Below are 20,271 nucleotides of genomic sequence, written 5' to 3'. Positions count from 1 at the left end.
TAATTTGGTTGGTCTACTTAAAATGTAATATAATGTAGGTCTATAATATTATATATATATATATATATATATATATATATATATATATATTCGTAGTTTTCACCTAGAGAATTCTAACATTTTTGGACATTGGGGAAAATAGGGACGTCACACCTCCACTAGGCAACGTCATATCCGCTTGCGACTCGCTTAAGTGAAAAGAAAGTTAACAGAATGCGCAGCACGCTAGTTTGAAAATTAATAACATTTACTTATTGCCGCAGAAACATGCCGTCATGCGTTCTTAACACGAATCATTTTGTGACATTTGGATAATTATTCTTAACCGCTGTTCAATGTAACAGATGATAAACAGCTAACTAGATAGCTAGCGTTAACTAACCATACTTTCTCGCTTGATAGATAGCACACAGCTAACGTAAGCTTAAGTTACAAACTTATTTAAACACGTACAGCTAGCTATGTACAGTTAATGTAAAACTCGTATTCATCTAGGTCTCTGCGTCTTATCTTTTGTAGGTACCTAACAACGCTAGCTAATATAGCTGAATCTGCAATATATTCGCGTTCGTTTATTGTACATCGGTATTGATATGGCTAGCTAGGAAGAGTAACACTTTGAAGCAAATGAAAGTACGCGCAAATATAGCTAGCTAGCCAACTAGATAACCTATTGTAGTGGGTATGTCCAGCAATCTAACACCTGAACAACAGAAAAGAATCGAGGAGAACAGAAAACGAGCAATTGAACGGAGAGCTGAGAGACTTGCGCAATCAAATGCACATGTCTCTGCTCAGAACAAAGCATCCACATCTCAGCATGTTTCCCCATCGACGGGTTTTCTGTCAGATACAGCCGGGAGACATACAACATACGTACCGACATTTCCTTTGAACTACGAAATCAAGTCTGCCGCAAGAAATGCGGGCATTACAAGACAGGTATGCGCAAATTGACAAAGTGGCCAAGTAATTTTGTTATTCGTTAATGTTTTCTGTATCAAACATGCATATTGCTTTTTACTTCCAGATTCAGGTCATAGACCCTCTTCCCACTTCTAAAAGGCCCTCTTCAAAAGAAGAGTCTCAGGCATCAGCCCCTTCAACTCATTTCAAGCCCCCTGAGCTAAAATCTGGTGCTGGTCATTTCCCTGGAACAAAACAGGCTTCCACAGTTGGTAGTTTCTACGGGCATAGTACAAAGCTTCCTGGTCAAACCTTAAAGAATCAGAGATCTAAAGCTTCAGACACTGGCTCTGCTGTGCCTGCTAAGAGGCCAAGTGTGTGTGTGCATGGGAGATGTGTACCTCATTCCAAGGAGAGATTCAGAGTTGAGGTTGGCTACCATATGGAGCTCATCGCAGTGTTCAAAAACATACCCTCGAGGAACTACGGTAAGCCAAACAAGACTGTAACTGGGACTTCACTCTTAAACATATAGTTTTAAAAATGCTATATGAGATCTTGCTAATATGTCCATGTAAAAATTCTAGCAACACTGCTATGCCTAAAACACTCATATCAGTACAACACGCCACAATACCGCTATCATGTTGCTGTTGCTGCTGTGTTGAGAATGGCCAACCAGTAAAATAACATGGTCAGCAGTGGACCTGTGTTCAAAACTTGGAACTATATGGCAACAGATCTGTAGCAGTGTGCAGTTGGACACACTATTACTTTTCATGTGCTTAAAGGCAGTGGTAGCTCAGTGGTTAAAGTACTCGACTAGTAATCAGAAGGTTGCCAGTTCAAGCCCCACTTCTGCTAAGTTGTTACTGTTGGGCCCCAGAGCAAGGCCCTTAAACCCTCAATTGCTCAAAGTGTACTCAGTCTTGATTGTAAGTCACTTGATGTCAGCTAAATACCATAAATGTGAAGGCCAAAGTCAGTGTAGAATATAGCCAGAGCTCCTCAGGTGGGGATCAATATTTTTACTTTACTCAGTTTCCAAAAATGGGACTATTGCTTGTTGTGCCTTTGGATAGCTTGTATTTCAAAAATGCTCTTTGTAATGGATTGCAGGCATGGATAATGAAGCATGACGTCATCAAGGGCTTTATTTAGTGGCCTGTCTGTTTATCAAAGGAGTCTAAACATTGTTCCAAGTTATAACAAAATTCTATGTAATAAACACTGATATAAAATTTTATTTGTCCCCTCCCTCATGTTTGAGGTGCCTGTAGAGCATCAAATTAAAGCAGACATGAACAGTGTTGTCAATCAAATATAAGCTGTTGTAAATTGCAGAAATTTCAATTTATATATTTTGACCAAATGCATTTTGTCAGTTATTGGGTTTCTGTGATTTATTTTTTCCTTTAATTACACCTCATTCTGGGAATGCTCCTTCTCTTACAGACCCTGCCACTAAGATGTGGAACTTTAGCCTTGGAGACTATAAGCAATTGAGTAGGTCTTCATTGCACGTTTAAAATATCACTGTTTTTAATATGTAGGTCTTTTATATTTTGCATACAAGGTAGATGTGTATAAGTAACCTTTCACAGCGTTTGCCAGGATTCTTGTAATAGTCTCAGTATGTTCCAGGTACTATATGTTTGTTGATCTTAGTGGATTTTTCTCTTGTCTTAGTGGAGGAGGCAGCAGGCATCTCCTCTGTGTCTCTGAAAGCTCTGGAGGGGATGGAGGGTCTGGACCTGAATGCCTCGAGCAGCCGCCCCAGAGATGCAGCAGCTCTGGCGACCCTCATGAAGTTGTGCCAGGGCTGGCAGAAGCCCAGCGCTACAGTAAAGGGCCGGTGCACCCTCATCTCCCGCTCTCGCCTAGAGGTGGATGTTGGTTACCACGCAGATGTTATTGGTGTCTTCAAACAGATGCCCTCGAAAAATTATGGTGACTTTCTGAAATTCTTAATACATAGATGTGAATAAGTCTTTTGTTTTTGACAGCTTTGGCCTGGGAGCCACAATAGCTAAGACCTTTGAGATGATTATTTAGAAACAAAATTACTGTGACATGTCAGTTAGTGGTTACCATTAATGGTATTAATGGTTACTTTGTAAGTTATTTTATAAGTTATTTATAAACTGCTTCTGTCTTGTAAATGCTTTGAAAGTCAATAGTAATAAGATTTTGTAAAGTCCAGTATATGGTCCAACTTGCTTTCTTTCATTAAAGACATGAAGACAAGAAAATGGAGTTTCTTGCTCGAGGATTATGGAAAGCTGAGTGAGTCTTTGATTCAGTGAGATGGCCTTGAGAAGACCTTAAAATGCTTGTTGTTGAGAATGATCACTGTAACAAGATACAAAACCCTACACACCAAAATGGGGAATTTTGACTTCTATTTGGTTTTTTGTTATCAATACTACTGACACTTAATATATTACTAACTTGATTCTTGCGTAACAAGATATAATTAGTCCTAATACTATTTATGCAGTTATTTATGTTGAATTCAAATGAGAGCTAAACTATTTTGTTTACTGCTATGTGATCCCTGTGACCAGTGGAGGCTGTGAACAGCATTTCAGCTGTGGAGATCGAACCATTACCACGGGCAGTGCTGCAGACGTTCTCCTCCCAGTTCGAGAAGAGCCAGGTCAGAGCTGCCGACGTGCCTGCGGCCGACCTCTCAGCGGTGGACCCCGTGCTCACCCGCTCCCTCATGCCCTTCCAGCTGCATGGCGTCCAGTAGGTGTCCACCGCTTCCTCCCTCAATCTCAGTGTTTTCCCACAGTGTTTAGAATTTTACTGTAAGGTCCAGATTCTTTTATGAGTTCTGAAATAGATTTTTCAGTGAAACATATATACAGCTCTGGAAAATTGAGACCATTGCAAAATGATCAGTTCCTCTGTTTTTACTATTTATTGGTATGTATTTGAGTAAAATGAAAAATGTTATTATATTCTATAAATTAGCAACAATATTTCTTCCAAATTGCAAATACAAATGTCAGCATTTATTTGAAGAACATGTTGACTGGCCAAAATAAATTGCACCGTTTTCAGACCAATATGGTTTATAGGATTGTGCACTTCTGGACGTTCATTGTCATTCATGGAACCTGTTGGAGCCACTCCTCCAGCCTAGGGGACACAGACCCAAGTACCCCTTTACTTGAACAGCTGTGTCCCTTGTGTACTACATTACAATTTATTACAACCTCCACATCTTTTAACTACAATATACTGCAGTTCCTCCCTGGAATCATATAGTGATTATATAGTCTTTCTTTTGACCAATTGAAAACAATCTGGAACATAACTGTCAGTTATAAAGATTTAAAATATTGCAGAATTTAAAGTTTACATTTATCCATTAATAAAAAAAAAAAAAAAGAGAATAATTTCAGTAATTTGACTGTAATAATTGTATTTATTAACAATAAAATAAACTAGCCTCTTAACGATTTGTAAACCGTCCATTTGCTTGTGCAGCTTTGCTGTTTCTAGAGAAGGGCGTCTGCTCTTGGCTGATGACATGGGCCTGGGGAAGACGGTGCAGGCCATCTGCATCGCGGCCTACTACCAGAAGGAGTGGCCACTGTTGGTAGTCGCACCCTCCTCTGTACGTTTCACATGGGCAGAGGTGAGACGATTGTTTTGTCCTGTTCCATCTTAGACAGATAGAGCTGTAGGAATATAAATAGTATGTTTATCTCTCTCTCTCTCTCTATCTGGGTGGGTGGGTGTGTGTTTTCTGCATTAGGCGTTCCAGCGCTGGTTGCCTTCGATCGCAATGGACAGCATCAACATTGTGCTGAAGGGTCGAGACAGCCTTTGCTCTGGGCTGGTCAACATTGTCAGTTATGACCTGCTTAGTAAAATGGACAAGCAGCAGTTAGCAAGCCCCTTTGGTGTGCTGATCATGGTGTGTTTGCTTGATTATCTCCCCTCACGCACACCACACTACACAGCTGGACAGTGAATGTAGCTCAGGCAAGGGCAAGTCTAGTACATGGTGGGGTCGTGAAATGTAGCTCTTGACTGTGAACTTTGTCACCTCTTAACAGTTATAGTTTTAGAAGATATTGATATTAACAGCATTCAGTTTAAACTGCACATTGTTGAAATATTGATTAAATTTCACAAGATATATTGAAAGCAAAAACAAACAAAAAAAACCCCACAAAATATTGTCCTTTTACCTCTGCAGCAGTGCTTGGGGTCAGTGAAAGTGGTCTTAATAGTGGCAGATGTGCTTTCTGAACTCTTTGTGCGTGTGTGTTGTGCGTGTGTGTTGTGCGTGTGTGTGTGCGTGTGTGTGTGTGCGCAGGATGAGTCCCACTTCCTGAAGAACATTAAAACAGCTCGCTGCAGGGCTGCTCTTCCCCTGCTGAAGGTTTGAGGAATGTCTCCATTACTCCTGCACACAAGTTGGATACATGCACACAGCATGTGCTTACTCAGAACTAGTTACCGATGTTTGTTCATGCTGTGTTGCCCCAAAGCCTCAGTTAGACTACTAAAATGCTCACCAATCTAATAAGGCTGCCTGTAAATGACGCTGTTTTGCTACTTTATCTCCATGTGTTCTGTGCTGTTAATGTTGAATTCGTTCCTGTGCTTCCCTGGATGCACACTGCAGGAGACTAAGAGGGTGATCCTGCTGTCAGGAACGCCTGCCATGTCCCGCCCCGCTGAGCTCTACACGCAGATCCTGGCTGTGAAGCCCACACTCTTCCCCAGATTCCATGAGTTCGGTGTGAGATATTGTGATGCTAAGCAGGTAGTGAAACCCCACAAAGCTTTAATCTTTTTTGTTTGTTTATGGTCACCTCACTGTGGTGGGTTAAACTAAACAGTGCGAATGTGATCTTAAATAATGCTGTTGAGACGATGCATTTTCCATTGCCTTACCTGCACTCTTCTCTCCTTTTTCCTGACCCCTCTTTCATTTTATCTCCACTCCCCTCCCTCTTCCCCTTCACCCTTTCCTTTCGCCTCTGTCCCTCGCTCTCCCTCTTCATTGCCACACCTCTGTTCTTGTCTCCCTCTCTCTCTCCCTCTCCCTCCCTCCCTCCCCTGTCTTCCCCCTGTGTCCTGTCCTCCAGCTCCCTTGGGGTTGGGACTACTCCAGCTCCTCTAACCTGGCTGAGCTGAAACTGCTGTTGGAGGAGTCTCTGATGTTAAGGCGGCTCAAGAGTGATGTGCTCTCACAGCTCCCTGCCAAGCAGCGCAAAGTGGTTACCGTGACTACAGATGGCATGGACTCTCGCACCAAAGCTGCCCTCTCAGCCGCAGCCACAGATCTCGCCAGCAGACGCCACAATGTGAGTGCTCCTTAGAATGATGAGGCAGTCTGACAAACATTTGACTCCTGGATACTACCCAGAGAATGGAAATATCACACATAATAACAAAAGGGCCCTAGATTCCTCTTATTTGTTACTTTATCATATTAATGTTATTCTCTGGAACATTTTTGGTCTTATTGTATATTATACATGTGATCTTTTATTTTCCATCATTACTTGGTGTATTGTTTTGATAGTATAATAATTTATATCCCATATATATTTCAAATATTTTTCACATTTGAATGAATGGTGATTTGGTTTTGTGTGTGTCTACAGAAGATGCAGGAGAAAGAGGCTCTGCTTGTCTTCTTTAACCATACAGCGGAAGCCAAGATCAGAGCAATCTTGTGAGTATCTCTTTTTGCTGCTGCTTTCATTCAGGGCTTACTCAGAAATATTCCAGTAAGGCATAAAATGCACATGTTGCCATACAATGATAATGTTGCCCGAGTGATAGGGCAGTGTAATGTTTCACTGTTGAAGAGAATTTCTGCTCCTCCTTTCTTAGCCAGAAGTATTGTTGCTGTCAGAGAAGTGCCAGAGATGTAGATGTAGAACTGTAGATCTGCTTGTCTGCAGTTTTGTTCATGTTCTGCTGTGTGCCTTCCTTAAGGGAGTACATGTCAGACATGCTGGAATGCGGGCGTGACAAGTTTCTGGTGTTTGCGCATCACAAACGTGTCCTGGACAGCATAACCAAACACCTCTCTGACAAGGTGAGAGTGGAAGGTTGGATCTTTCAGACAGTTACTCAGCAACCCCAAAACTGTCATAGGCTCAAAGGGTTTGGAAAGTCCTGGGCAGTGTATGAATGTATGGAAAAAGAAAGCAGTGAACAGAAAGTTTCGTCATCTTGGGAATTATTTTTTTGCACACTTCCCCCTTCCCCTTATAGTACAGTGTTATACTCTGATAAGTGCTTTTCAAACGTTCTGTGTTGACAGACGGTTGGTTACATCCGCGTCGACGGCTCCACTCCCTCAGCAGAGCGGCAGCAGTTGTGTGAGAGGTTCCAATTCTCACCGCAGTGCCGCGTGGCTGTGCTCTCCATCATGGCAGCCAACATGGGCCTCACCCTCCATGCGGCAGACCTCGTGGTGTTCGCTGAACTCTTCTGGAACCCAGGGGTGGGTGTGCTTCTGCTGGCAGTAGTTCGGGCGAGTGGGGATTTGATTCCTTATGTCCCTGCCCTTCGTTTGACTCTCAACCCCTCTAGTGCTCTTAATCAGAGCTGTAAGCCAGGGTTGGCTGCTCATGCATGCTAAATGGTCCATGCACATAGCTCTTTTGCAGGCCACAAATACAGTCTCTGATTAGCTCTACCCTTCAAAAACTGGCTCTGGGCTCTCAGGGAAACAATGGTTTTTTATATATATATATATATATATATATATATATATATATATATATAATAGGATACAAAACTAGACACAAAAAGGCAAACTCAGTGTTCTAGCTTTGTGCTGAATTTAATTTCATTTTCTTTTTAAAATAGATATTAATCCAAGCTGAGGACAGAGTGCACCGGATTGGTCAAACGAGCTGTGTGGACATTCACTACCTGGTAGCCAAAGGCACAGCTGATGACTATCTCTGGTAACTCTGAAGTTCTGTTCCTGTGTTAGTTCCTGTGTTAGTTCCTGTGTTAGAACATTAGCCCCCAGGTGCTGCATTGCCCCCCTTTATTTGTGACTCCATCACACTTTCTCTTCCTATGATCCAGGCCTATGATCCAGGAGAAGATGAATGTCCTAGAACAGGTCGGCCTGTCCGAGTCCAATATATCGGGAAAGGCAGTGTGTGCCAGCTTCCACAGCAAGGTTTGGACAGTAATATTTACATTTACATACAATATTTGACTGATGGCAACACACTGAAATTCCATCGAGAAACTGTAAATATATGTTTAATAATGGCAGTACTGAAATAAATGTAAATCAAATTCTGAAACAAACATCTAGGATTTAAAATTGATATAAGCAGTTTTAGGAATATTTAATCTTGACTGTATTTACCTCATGATGACCATCACTTTAATACTGAAGAACACACACACAAAAAAACATCTCAGAAAACATGTTCTGGCCTTTGTAGGCAACTAAAATTTAACATGGTCAGGCTGTATTAACCAATCAACAAATGTCTCTACTAGGGCCCCCTGTCCTTGCATGGGCACATGAAGGGATTACAACCTTCAATGGCCAAATCTGACTCTTTTTTTTTTTTACTGTAACATTAATTACAGCAGCTGTAGTGTATACTAATGTATATAGTTACAAGTTGAAAAGTTCTAAAAGTAACCTCCCAATTACAATCTCAGATGAACGTTTGACCCTGAAAAGACTCTGAAGATCAATTATGCTCTTTTATTTCTCAGGACCCCAAGCAGCAGAGCATCACTGAGATGTTCCAGAGGTCGTTCTCAGAAGAGGATGTGGATGAGTCCGTGTTGCTGGAGGCTGTGACTGACTGGGAGGACACGGAGCACCATGGCTCAGTCTCCCACCAACAGGAGCGCGTCTCCGCAAGCACCAGCAAGAAAAAGCATAATAAAGACTACTTCAGCTGATAACCAGCAATTTTTAAAAAGAAAAATGGTACTTGGAGTTAAGTAACTAAAGTTGGGACATTTACCCAAAGACCAACTAAAGTTACCCAAGCTCATCTTTTCACAAAATAATGAGTATATCCCTTTTGGTTATCATGAGTGAGCAAGTGTCGCTTTGGTCTTTTTGTTAAATGGGAGGGAAATTGTAAGTGTAACTATTGTACATATGGCTGTTAAATAATAAAGCTCTACATTTTAGTTTACCTTCAGTTATTTGTTTGGAACGTTTTACATAAACACCTAATATCTGTAAAATTGTCAGATGAAATAGATAAACCTATAAAACAGGCCACAGGTAATATATATTTTTAGAAGTGTTTGTTTTAATCCAAACAACTTTGTGGCGATGGTTAAACTAGTGGAGAAACCCCTTAAGACCTAATGGGTTGCCACTGATGTGTTCATGAAACATAAAACTAATGACTTGGATGCAAAGAATAGGAAGAAATACATGGTTGACATAGGGCTTAAAAGGTTAAAAACACCAGGTTAGATTACAAACTAGACTACAAATGAAAATTCCTAAATGTTTCACATTTCTGCAATCATGTTGAGCTTGTCTGAACTGCCATGTGGGTCCAGGGTGATCCCTGCTTTACCATCTGATGATCTTAAAGCTATGGGGACTGGCACAGTAAAAACAAGTCTTCAGAGCTGCAGAAACAGCTTTGCTCTTGCTCTTCTCAGGCATCAGAAAATTGATCTTGTAGATCTGAAGTGGGTGTCTGGTGTCCTACAATTAAGGTTAAAAATATGCATGTATTCAGTATGAGTCATTTAAACAGCCATCAATCACCAACCATTTGAACACCTATACCTGCAGAGGGCTACAGTTTGATCTGACAAATTGATATTAAATGAGCAATACCTTTTTTTCACTAAAATACAATACATGTGATATTAAGACTTATAAAGGTAACTTGGCAGCCTCTAAACTGTCATACCTAGCCATGGAACCCACCAGTAAGATACACTATATTGCCAAAAGTATTTGCTTGTCTGCTGTCGCACGCATGTGAATTTGAGTGACATCCCAATCTTAATCTATAGGGTTTAATATGATGTTGGCCCACCCTTTGCAGCTATAAACAGCTTCAATTCTTTTGGGAAGGTTTTCCACAAGGAGTGTGTTTATGGGAATTTTTGACCATTCATCCAGAAGTGCATTTGTGAGGTCAGACACTGATATTAGATGAAAAGGCCTGGCTCGCAGTCTCCACTCTAATTCATCCCAAAGGTGTTCTATCAGGTTGAGGTCAGGACTCTGTCCAGGCCAGTCAGGTTTTTCCACACCAAACTGGCTCATCCATGTTTTTATGGACCTTGCTTTGTGCACTGGTGCACAGTCATGTTGGAACAGGAAGGGGCCATCCCCACTGTTCCCACAAAGTTGGGAGCTTGAAATTGTCCAAACTCTCTTGGTATGCTGAACCATTAACAGTTCATTTCACTGAAACTAAGGGGCCAAGCCCAACTCCTGAACAACAACCCCACACCATAATCCCCCCTCCACCCAACCTTACACTTGGCACAATGCAGTCAGACAAGTACCATTCTCCTGGCAATCACCAAACTCAGATTCGCCATTGGCTTGCCAGGTGGAGAAGGATGATTCTTCCCTCCAGAGAACACATCTCCACTGCTCTAGAGTCCAGTGGCATCGTGCTTTACAACATTACATACGATGCTTTGCATTGCGCTTGGTGATGTAAGGCTTGGATGCAGCTGCTCGGCCATGGAAAGCCATTCCATGAAGCTCCCTACGCACTGTTCTTGAACTACTTTGAAGGCCAGATGATGTTTGGAGGTCTGTAGCGATTGACACTTCAGAAAGTGGGCGACCTCTGCGCTTCAGCTGACCCTGCTCTGTCACTTTATGGCTGAGTGTGGCTGAGTTGCTGTCATTCCCAATCGCTTCCACTTTGTTATAATACCACAGACTGTGGAATATTTAGTAATGACTGGAATTATTGTACAGGTGGCATCCTACCACACTGGAATTCACTGAGCTCCTGATAGTTACCCATTTTTTCACAAATGTTTGTAGAAGCAGTCTGCAAGCCACAGTGCTTGGTTTTATACACCTGTGGCTGTGGAAGTGATTGGAACTCAATTATTTGGATGGGTGGACAAATACTTTTGGCAATATAGTGTAACTGTAACCACTGTCACACTCCCTAGCCTGGACTTAATTTCCCAACATTCACCTATTAGTTCTCCAATGGTCATGAGCTCATCAGATCTTCCTGATTATATTTGTAAAAAAAAAATTGTAAAAAAAATTTTATTTGTGAAATATTGCAATAAGAATTACATGCATACAAATGGGTTTCTGGCCCATTTTGTTGCATGGTTATTGTCTTTGTCTATTCCCTGTTGGATGTGGTTGCTCTGTGCGTTTTACAGCAGGCTATATAACTGATTAACTTCTTGCCTGCTCCTTTTGTTTTGGCTGCCTTCCCTGTGGTTACCAATCTGCGTAGTTTACAAATCTGCCTCTGGATAATCCCTTTATTAAAAAAACAATTCTGTTACTCATATCTGCAATCATCTGGTTCTGGCTCTGGTTGTTACAACTAAAACACACCATTCTAAACCTAGTTCAGAATTTAAATGCTCCAGAGAGTTTCTGCTCAAAGTGTTATGAAGTCTGAGGTCAAGGCTTAGTGTCTCACTAAGCTGCAGACATGACAGAAACCTTCACTGGTAGGCTGGTGGCTGTTCTATCTTTGAAAAGATTATGTTGGGAACAAAGCCAGACCAGACCAGTCAATGGTTAAAGTGAGAAACAGACCTGTATTATGACTGTCATCCATCTCTTGTGTTGCCTGCTGCTCTGATGAGTCCATGTTTAGATCAGGAGACAGTGGCTGGCACTCTGTTGCTGGGTCCAAATGGATAGTACTTCCTACTTCTGCACAAACATCAATGGTAAAAACAATTTATTAAGTAATTGTCCCTAAACATTATTCTAAGAACAGACCTGCAAATGAGCCTGTGTTGACAGTGTAAGAGTCTGCAGAAGCTCACTAAATGGAGTTACAGACTTTGTTCATTTCTTTACCAGCAGTACAAATGACTGATATAGTATAAAACATTCTTTTACTCTTCTCTAGACTGACCTTCACTGCTTGGCTCAGTCTGGTTCCTTAGTTCACTAAATGAGGGTGATCTTGATGTCTGGAGGTTCTTCAGCTCTGCAAAACTTTCTTCTGCTTCTATAGCCAGAAAAGTAGTTTGTTTACCCTTAAACAATGTATTTTCTTGAAATATGCCTAAAACATCTTGCCCAATAGGGCACAGATGTAGGCGATTTCAAGCTGTGAAGTAGTTTCCAATGGACTGTACAAATATCTCCAAATACACTGGAGTGCCCGATGGGTATTGGCTATTGAAGCTCTTGACCACTGATTAGTTTACCTAATGGACAAGGCCCATTATCTTCCCCTGTGCTGATGACCTCACTCTCTGAGCTGATGTCTCCGAAGATGAAGTGTATCTTCTCCTGTGCATGCTTTGCGCTGGAAGAACCATGGACGGTGTTCTCCAGGATGTCTTTAGCGAAGCGGGCTCTCACGGACTCTGGTGCTTTCTCTCTCGCCTTACTGGGGTCAGTAGGTCCCATCATGGCTCTCCACTCCTCAACCGCATTCTCTTTAGTCAGAATCATCATTGTGCATGGACCACTGTGGGAAAGACCTTAATCTAGAATCTAGAATAAACTCTCTATATATGTATATCTGTTTTTATTAAAGGTAAAAAAGTATCATAATATACATAACTAATCTATTATGTACAAGACCTGACATTTCCATCACAGTAAATAAGCATGATCTTAACAAAATCTCATCAGACCTGATAATCATCAAACAAGTGTTCAAATGAGACATGTCAATCAGATTCTGTTGGAGTGAGAATCAGCCTATCCTGCTGCTAAGAGGCATGTGCAAATGTTGAATAGTGAAGTATAACTGACATGTCTAAATTTAAATATACAGCATGTTGAAACCAAATTGCAATGGACATGTAAATTGAGTCATATTTTTAGCAAACTTCAGGTAATCAGATTTAACTATCTTAATTTGAGGTTATCACATGTTTGAAATATGGACTTTATGAACACACAATCGCACTGAACTATTAAGTAACTAAAGTGTGAGACAAAATATAAAGCTTTGACATTTGACGTTGTATATATTTGCAATTGTTAGGACAATAAAGTGGTTTTAAGTTTGTCTGTGTATGAGCTCACCGGCACATATAGTCCACTAACTGGCTAAAGAAAGGCTTATCCCTGTGTTCTTTGTAGAACTCCTCAGCCACCTCCCTGGACAAGACCATCTCATGCAGTCGAGTGATGGTGAAGCTCTTGGATTGGATCTCCCCCAGGATCTCCTCTGTGGAAGAGACAGCCATGCAAATCCAGACAAACATGAAACCCAGAATAAAATTCCTGACAACCTCAGGATGGACAAATGTGCATAAACATCTATTCTTGTACACTGATATAGAGATTCCAGACAACCATACAGAATATCTACAGTGCACAGCAAATCCATAATTTCTAGTACTTTTACTTTCTTTGCCACACATACCCAATAACAAGTGAAAATCAGTAACTTCAAATTTTAATTATTAAAATGACATCAAAATGACATCAAAATGACATAGTGTATTTTAGCTTTCATTTATCAGCCATGTTAATACTCCATTTGAATGACATGTCTGAAGTTGTTGTAGTAAAAGTACCATCTTAAAAACAGCTTAATCAATAAGGACTTGGCTTCTTCTGTCTTCCCAACCTTTGAAATGTGATTGTGTTTCCTTGATATTAACAGTTTGCCTATAGAAGCCATGCAGCACAAGGAGATGTTAACACCTGTAACATAACAGGATGTATGGCTGTACTTGCCACACTACCTCTGTGTTCCTCTGCAGTGTCGGGTTTGATAACAGCTAGTGTGTGCTCCTTAGGGAAGAAGAAGTTGATTTCCTGCTCAGCCTCCTCCAAGCTCCCACTTCCATGCAGCTGATTCAAACTCTCACTTTCTCCCGCAAAATGAGCTCGAAGGCTTAAGAACCAAACATGCACATATACTTGAATACAAAAGGATTGCGCAGATTTAGATTGAGCACTTGAAAATGTACTGATAGAAAACTGATCATATTTAAATGTGTACATCAGTATCCTGGTTATGGAATGTGCAGTGTCCTCCAGAATTACTGGCACCCTTAGTCAAAAGGAAAAAAGGCTTCACACTCAGATCATGCACAATAAATCCCATGGGTCTGGAATTCACAGAAATTGTTCTGAAATAGTATGTTTCTGCAGCTGAATTCAGGATGATACACTGCATGATCAAACACAGCATGAGCTGGAGCCATGGTGCCTACCAGGCTGGCTGTTCCCGTTTTGCTTGTGTGGGGTCCTGGGGACCCAGAAGGTCCCTCCAGTGCTGCACTGCTCCTTGCCTTGCCAAAGCCAGAGCCAACAGTGGGCCACTGCACACAATACCACATACCTCATTATACATAACACTGTATCACAGAACGTTGTTTTAGTGATGATTTGTTTTCTTAATGCTAAGGTATGGAAAATTGACTACCTGGTCATGTTTGTGAGTAGGGCAGGGAAATATGCCTCATGCTGAAGATGACTGTAGAAGTGACACACCTGCTCTTCTGTAAGCATCACCTCCTTCTGCATGGCCACCGTAAAACCCGCTTCGTGGATCCTCTCTAGAATCTCCTCTGCCAACACAAGAACATGTTTTCATTCAGCACACTTAAATGGTGAAATCTGTCACAGTTAGAAATGTCAACATAGTATGAAACCAAAATCGACCCAGTTTCATAATCAGTGTCTTATGAATGATCATTCTTTTACAAGACTTTTAATTTCCCTGAACACATTGCAAGGCTTTAAATTATAGGAACACCAATAAACAAAAATCATGCAACTTCTAGTTGTACTCAGTCCAGGAAAGTGCTAAATTACATAGGTGTCTGTATTTCTCTCTCTCTCTGTTTTGCTCTCCTTCTCTGCATGGGTGTGCCTGCAGGTCTGCATTTCGTTTCCGTGCACCACAGACATAGTTCTGGCACATGCCTCTGTTCTCTCTGGCTGCGTCAGGCCGAATGAGTGCCAATGTCCTCTCCACAGGCTTCAGTTCCGGCCCGGCATGGCCCGAGCGCCGGTCCGACCCCGCTGGCCTGAAGTTGGGAAAGAAGAACGCCAGCTCCCTGCCAGCCTGCTCGACGTCACTGCTGCCATGCAGCGCATTGAAGAGGGTCTCCGTTCCATACTGAGCTCTCAGACTGGAGGAGCCAGGGGAAAGAGGGAAGAGAGAGACCGTGGGGGGGGGACAAGGCAGATATGTCGGAGTGAAGGAGGCAGAGATGGGGGTGGGGGTGGGATAAGACAGAGAAAATGTGGAAAAGAAAGGAGGGAATAGAGAGACAAAGTTGAAGAGAGAGATGAGGGGGTGGAAAGAGAGTCAGATGGGGATGCAGGGGGAGTTAGTGGAAAGAAGAAAAGTTAGACAAAGAGAAGTATGTGGATTAAAGACAAAAAGAGAGAGAGAGGGAGGAAGAGAGAGAGAGAGGAGGATAGCAGATGGTGTGACTGCTGGTTCTCAGCGAGAGCAGAGGGAAGGGGGAAGCTGACAATAAGCACAGGATGCATAGTTATAGCAGTTAACACACAAATCTGTGAAAGCAATATGGCTCAGCTCTCTAAGAACACAACTGCTGGTTCTCAGCTTTTCCCTATAATGCAACCACAAGATATTTAAAGCCTACTAATAAACCATAGGGAAACCCTATATATTACAGCACTGTGCTTGCACAGCTGATGAAGAACCTCTGTCTGAAACACCTGGGTTTGAGGGAGCAGTGCAGTATTTTTTGCTGTTTCTAGCATTGCACTCTTTGATTGATGTTGTCATTCCTGTTGGAGCCACTCCTCCACTCGACAGCCCCAGGTGCCCCTATCACCACTGAGGCAACCTTGGTGTTAACCTTCCACATTTCATTTTCTCCATTTCTTCTTTCAGTACCTGGTATTTTTCCAATTTCTCCTTCTTTTGGATGTTTCCATCACTTGGGACTGCCACACCTATTACTACTGCTGTTTTTTGCTTCTTGTTGACTATCACGATGTCTGGTTGGTACACCACTACTTGTTTATCTGTCTGGATCTGGAGGTCCCAGGGGATATTATCCGATGTTCTCCACCACTCTCTGTGGTTTCTTTCATTTGGAATTGAGCCTGGCCAACACATTTTCCTTGCATATGTTCCTGCTTATGATTCCTGCAATTTGTTTATATCAATAAGGATATGCTTTCCCTGCCACTATCTTGTATCCTGCAACTGGTGTTTGTGCTGGATTATTGCAGAGGTATCTGTGCACAGACTATATTTTCTGTCGTTTCTGATGTGAAGTCCCTCTGCTTCGAGCAGCACATCTTGTGCTGCCATGATTAGTGCCTTCAGTCCCGCTTTTTCATACCATTGGTGGGATTGTCTTATTTTGCTGATACCACTATCTATTAGTGGTACATCACATAGAGAACATGCCTTACCCTGTGGAGGGACTATGGAGGGACTACAGTACTGATATCACAGAATGGTGCAATATTCAAATGACCTCTCAAACAAATTACAGCATTTTTCTCAGAAATGCAGATGAATCACAGCATTCACAAGCTCCAACAAGAGGTACATTTGGTAAAAAATGATACTGGCCTATTGTTAAGCATATCAGATCAGTGAGTCACGTCTGTGTCTTTTAATATATTTCAAAATGTCACAATCTTTGTTCGTATTGTGCAGCCCTATTATATACTAATGCAGTGAGACTACAGGACCAGGTGTAGGCCGGTGAAGTTATGCACCTAACAGTGGCAGAGAGGCCACCCAGACACATTAGACACTGACCCAGGACAAGGATATTTACTCGCTACTCCCCCTGACCAGGATCTATATAAAGGACACAGGAATGTTATTTGGGCCAAAGTGTGGTCAGCTGAGAGTAAAAAGAGGAAAAGTGATAGGACAGAGGGAATGAACTTCCACAAGGCCTTATAACAGACCTAGATGATAGCTACAAATGCCTCAGGACTCTCCTATCACATGGGGTCCATGTGGTAGAAAAGCGAAGTCTCTCCATAGGGTAGGGCAATATTGAGATACTGATTAATAAACAATACTTATCATGGAGCCTTAATTAGTGGCTCAGAAGATTTGATTATGAGACTTTCTGAGGCATTACCATTTTGTCAGAGGCTCCATTCCTAGACAATAAAACAGTTTAGCATTAACCATAAATCTTTCAGATTTGAATGATGAGATGTATGCTACCTCTCTGGATGCTCTCTCTTGGCCTCCTCTACATCCACGGGGCCCAGGAACTCCCGCCAGGCTGGGATGGTATCATCAGAACCCTCAGGCTTAGCGATAACCAGAACATGGGAGGGGCCTCCAGACATGAATCGCACCAACTCCTCAAAGTATGGCTGGAGACAAAAATACACATACACATGGCATAAGGCATTTACACGATGTTATATGTTCAAAACAACCCTCGGCTCTGTCCCATACGGCTCTGTATTTCTGCAGCATAAGCAGAACAAGTAGGGCGTGCACAAAATCAGCAGTTCTATTCTTAGACTCCCACGCAGAGTACTTCCACAAGGAACAGAAATCAGAGAGAGAGAGGTTGAATTTGGTCATGCCACACTTAAAAATGTTTTTAAAAATTGTGGTGTAACAAATAAAGCTGTCCTACTGAGGCTGCATGAAGTTCAAAGCACGTTCAGTAACTGTGATCCATCATTTCTAAACCACTATTGCGTCCCGAAAAGCTGAATGTACCTTGTAGAGAGTGATAAGGCAGCTGGTTAATAGGGCTCTCGGGCAATATTCTGTGCGGACTACATCACAATACCTCGCCTGCTCGGTGCTGGTAAAACTCCCGAGCCTCTGACACACTCAGTGTGCGTTCCTCATGGGCCAGAATATCAAAGCCTGCATCCTGTATCTGAGAGAAAAAAAGGTTGTGTACAGACACCCTTGTTCATGGTTATACTGTAAATTACATTGTAACTGTTACATAATGATGCAAAGCTGCTAAAACATGCTTGTGGGGAGAATAAACACTTGCTATTATAAATAAGCTTTTGTTCTATCCATGTTTTACCTTCAAAATGATTTCATTGGTCTTTCCATGTGCAACAACATCTGGTTTAATGATCGCCACTGTGTAAGACTGGTTCACAGCTACTGTGGGGTGGAGAGGGTGCAAAAGTGTGGTGATCACTGTACATTATCATTTGACCAGATATGATTTTTACCCCAGGAGGTTTGAGTACCAAGAACATCTTCATAATTTTGATGGACTTCAGCATCCTTTTCCTCTTCTTCTGTCTCTTCTGTCAGTCCATCATCCTTCACCTGAGAAAATACATTAAAAACGTTTGCAGGAAATAAAGTCTACTTCCTGTACATTTCATTTAACCAGATACATCCATGGGAGTTAAAACCCTGTAAAGTGGAAAAATGTGGAAAAATGCATATTACATTATATAGACAAATATGCAATAGCCTAGAACCCAGGACTTGTGTTTGTGGGGTCAGTCTGAGATTCTGCGTTGCAGTGGCGCTCACCGCAGTGCGTGCCATGCCCTGCTCCAGCACTTGTTTCTCCTTGGCCAACTCCTCCACCACCATTCTCTGCAGGAGTGGAGCGTTAGCCCCCCGCAGCACAGCTATGAGAGCCCCGCCCTGCACAGACGCCAGCTCCACGTCAGACTGCCGAGTTCAACCATTGCCACCACTCGATTACAGCTTAGCAATAACAAAGCACTCTCTGCTCACAAGCTTACAGCATAGAACAGGAAGGTGGGCTTGCACTTTCCTCGATATTTCTCCAGATCTTCAATACTGTCAGCCTCTGCCTGAAGAGATCAAAAGCATAATAGTATCTTTCCTTACAATGAACATTATGAGTGTGGTCAGAACTGAAAAACCATCTTCGAAGACTAAAAGATCAAATTTGGTGTAAAATAACTGCATAAATTAGGGTTAGTTGATTTAGAACTACATCTCAAGCTACTCTCAAATAACGATTAAATAACAGGAAGTTTAATGTATTAAAGAAATCAATTTCAACAATTATTCTGAGTAAATATTATTACTAGCTTACTATAGCGAAGTGTAAGAGGTCGTCTCCTAGCTCATTTTTTATTTTTCTGAACAGGCTGATGACAGCACGACAGGGCCCACACCACTGCTGATATACATCCACCACTGACAAAAACATACAGCAATCAGGCACTTCACAATAGGAGGAAGTTTCAGAGTTTCAGTTTAAGGTAAACAGTATAAGGCTAGCTGAGTAGGAGTTTATAAAAACAAAAGGTCTTTTTCCACATATAGTTGCTCTAAACCCTTAGAAAATACACGCATGAATTTTAGGAGGGACCATAATCTCTACTAATCTACTACTCTACACAATCTCTACTATAATCTCTCTAAAACTCTGGCTTTGCTGTACTGAAATGCGTAACAGTTACTTTAATATTTACCTCGTATAAAACAGCTTTGTTCTGTAATCATCCGTTTGTTTGTTTGTTTGTTTATTTCCACTCACCTGTTAACCCATTCGTTGTCAGCATTTCTCCCCATTGCTCGTCATTATTGATCGACACCTATAATTTATACATTATATATTTATACAATAGATAGATAGATAGATAGATAGATAGATAGATAGATAGATAGATAGATAGATAGATAAACTTAAAATATAATATATAACTAGTAATAAAATGTACAAATATAGTTAATTTTCAAGGCAGTAATATGTCGGTAATATATCGCCTACTACCCACACTCTGCCCAGAATCAAGATGGGTTACCTGTAAACTAACTTCTTTCTTCTTCCCGGCCATCAAAATTCTTTTGAAGTGAAACAATCAATGATCATATGGGAAAAAAAGGATTGTATCTATTTAGATACGAACGCTGTGGTTTTGAAATCTTCACTTTGCAACATGTAATTAAGCATAAAATGCCACAAAAGTTGTTCTGTTTCCAAATGTTTCGGGTCGAAATGTACCAGAAACGTGGATTTGTTTGGCGTTGTCGTTGCCTAGCATTGTGGCACCATGTGAGTTTAGCTAAACTCCCATATTCATTGCGCCATCTGCTGGAGCCTATAAATGTTATGTTTTATAAAGTTCCTGGTATGTTAAGACATTTACAGCGAACACAGCCTGTGTCATCATCTTAACAGTAATCATTTGATAATTCTGGAGCCAAACCACAGTTAAGTGCTGTTAGATTTGTCCATTTACATTTGCAGCATTTATTTGACACTTTTATTCAAAGCGAT

At 41.5% G+C, this 20,271-nt stretch overlaps 2 protein-coding genes across 6 annotated transcripts; one reads left to right on the top strand and one right to left on the bottom strand.

Annotated features, from left to right (window-relative positions):
* The first annotated feature begins 184 nt into the window (after positions 1-184).
* On the top strand, positions 185-9,083 carry smarcal1 (SWI/SNF related, matrix associated, actin dependent regulator of chromatin, subfamily a-like 1). 2 transcript variants are annotated; one of them, XM_027010855.3, is made up of 17 exons: positions 185-942; positions 1,031-1,394; positions 2,362-2,412; positions 2,596-2,856; positions 3,142-3,192; positions 3,474-3,657; positions 4,405-4,555; positions 4,676-4,837; positions 5,243-5,308; positions 5,555-5,695; positions 6,021-6,239; positions 6,543-6,613; positions 6,880-6,982; positions 7,211-7,393; positions 7,762-7,862; positions 7,990-8,086; positions 8,644-9,083. In XM_027010855.3, the coding sequence occupies exons 1-17, from the start codon at positions 685-687 to the stop codon at positions 8,833-8,835; spliced, it is 2,655 nt and encodes an 884-aa protein (XP_026866656.2). In that variant the 5' UTR covers positions 185-684; the 3' UTR covers positions 8,836-9,083. The 2 variants fall into 2 exon arrangements, 1 of the variants encoding a protein (XP_026866656.2); XR_014123352.1 differs by lacking the exons at positions 6,880-6,982; positions 8,644-9,083 and having other exon boundaries at positions 7,990-8,028.
* Positions 9,084-9,175: 92 nt separating this feature from the next.
* On the bottom strand, positions 9,176-20,024 carry nme9 (NME/NM23 family member 9). Of its 4 annotated transcripts, none has more exons than XM_027010857.3 (18): positions 19,796-20,024; positions 19,528-19,585; positions 19,081-19,184; positions 18,761-18,832; positions 18,543-18,659; positions 18,248-18,329; positions 18,076-18,158; positions 17,824-17,916; positions 17,238-17,392; positions 14,984-15,192; positions 14,481-14,625; positions 14,269-14,376; positions 13,795-13,946; positions 13,127-13,271; positions 12,295-12,560; positions 11,997-12,092; positions 11,669-11,788; positions 9,176-9,607 (listed from the first exon to the last, which is right to left on the bottom strand). In XM_027010857.3, the coding sequence occupies exons 1-18, from the start codon at positions 19,826-19,828 to the stop codon at positions 9,558-9,560; spliced, it is 2,088 nt and encodes a 695-aa protein (XP_026866658.2). In that variant the 5' UTR covers positions 19,829-20,024; the 3' UTR covers positions 9,176-9,557. The 4 variants fall into 4 exon arrangements, with proteins under 4 accessions (XP_026866658.2, XP_081569212.1, XP_081569213.1 ...); XM_081713086.1 differs by having other exon boundaries at positions 18,076-18,155; XM_081713087.1 differs by lacking the exon at positions 19,081-19,184.
* Positions 20,025-20,271: the final 247 nt, after the last annotated feature.

This window comes from Electrophorus electricus, chromosome 4 (assembly GCF_041902795.1).
Source record: "Electrophorus electricus isolate QZ-2024a chromosome 4, ASM4190279v1, whole genome shotgun sequence".
NCBI classification, from domain to species: Eukaryota; Metazoa; Chordata; class Actinopteri; order Gymnotiformes; family Gymnotidae; genus Electrophorus; species Electrophorus electricus.
This window is presented reverse-complemented; position numbering and strand designations above follow the sequence as displayed.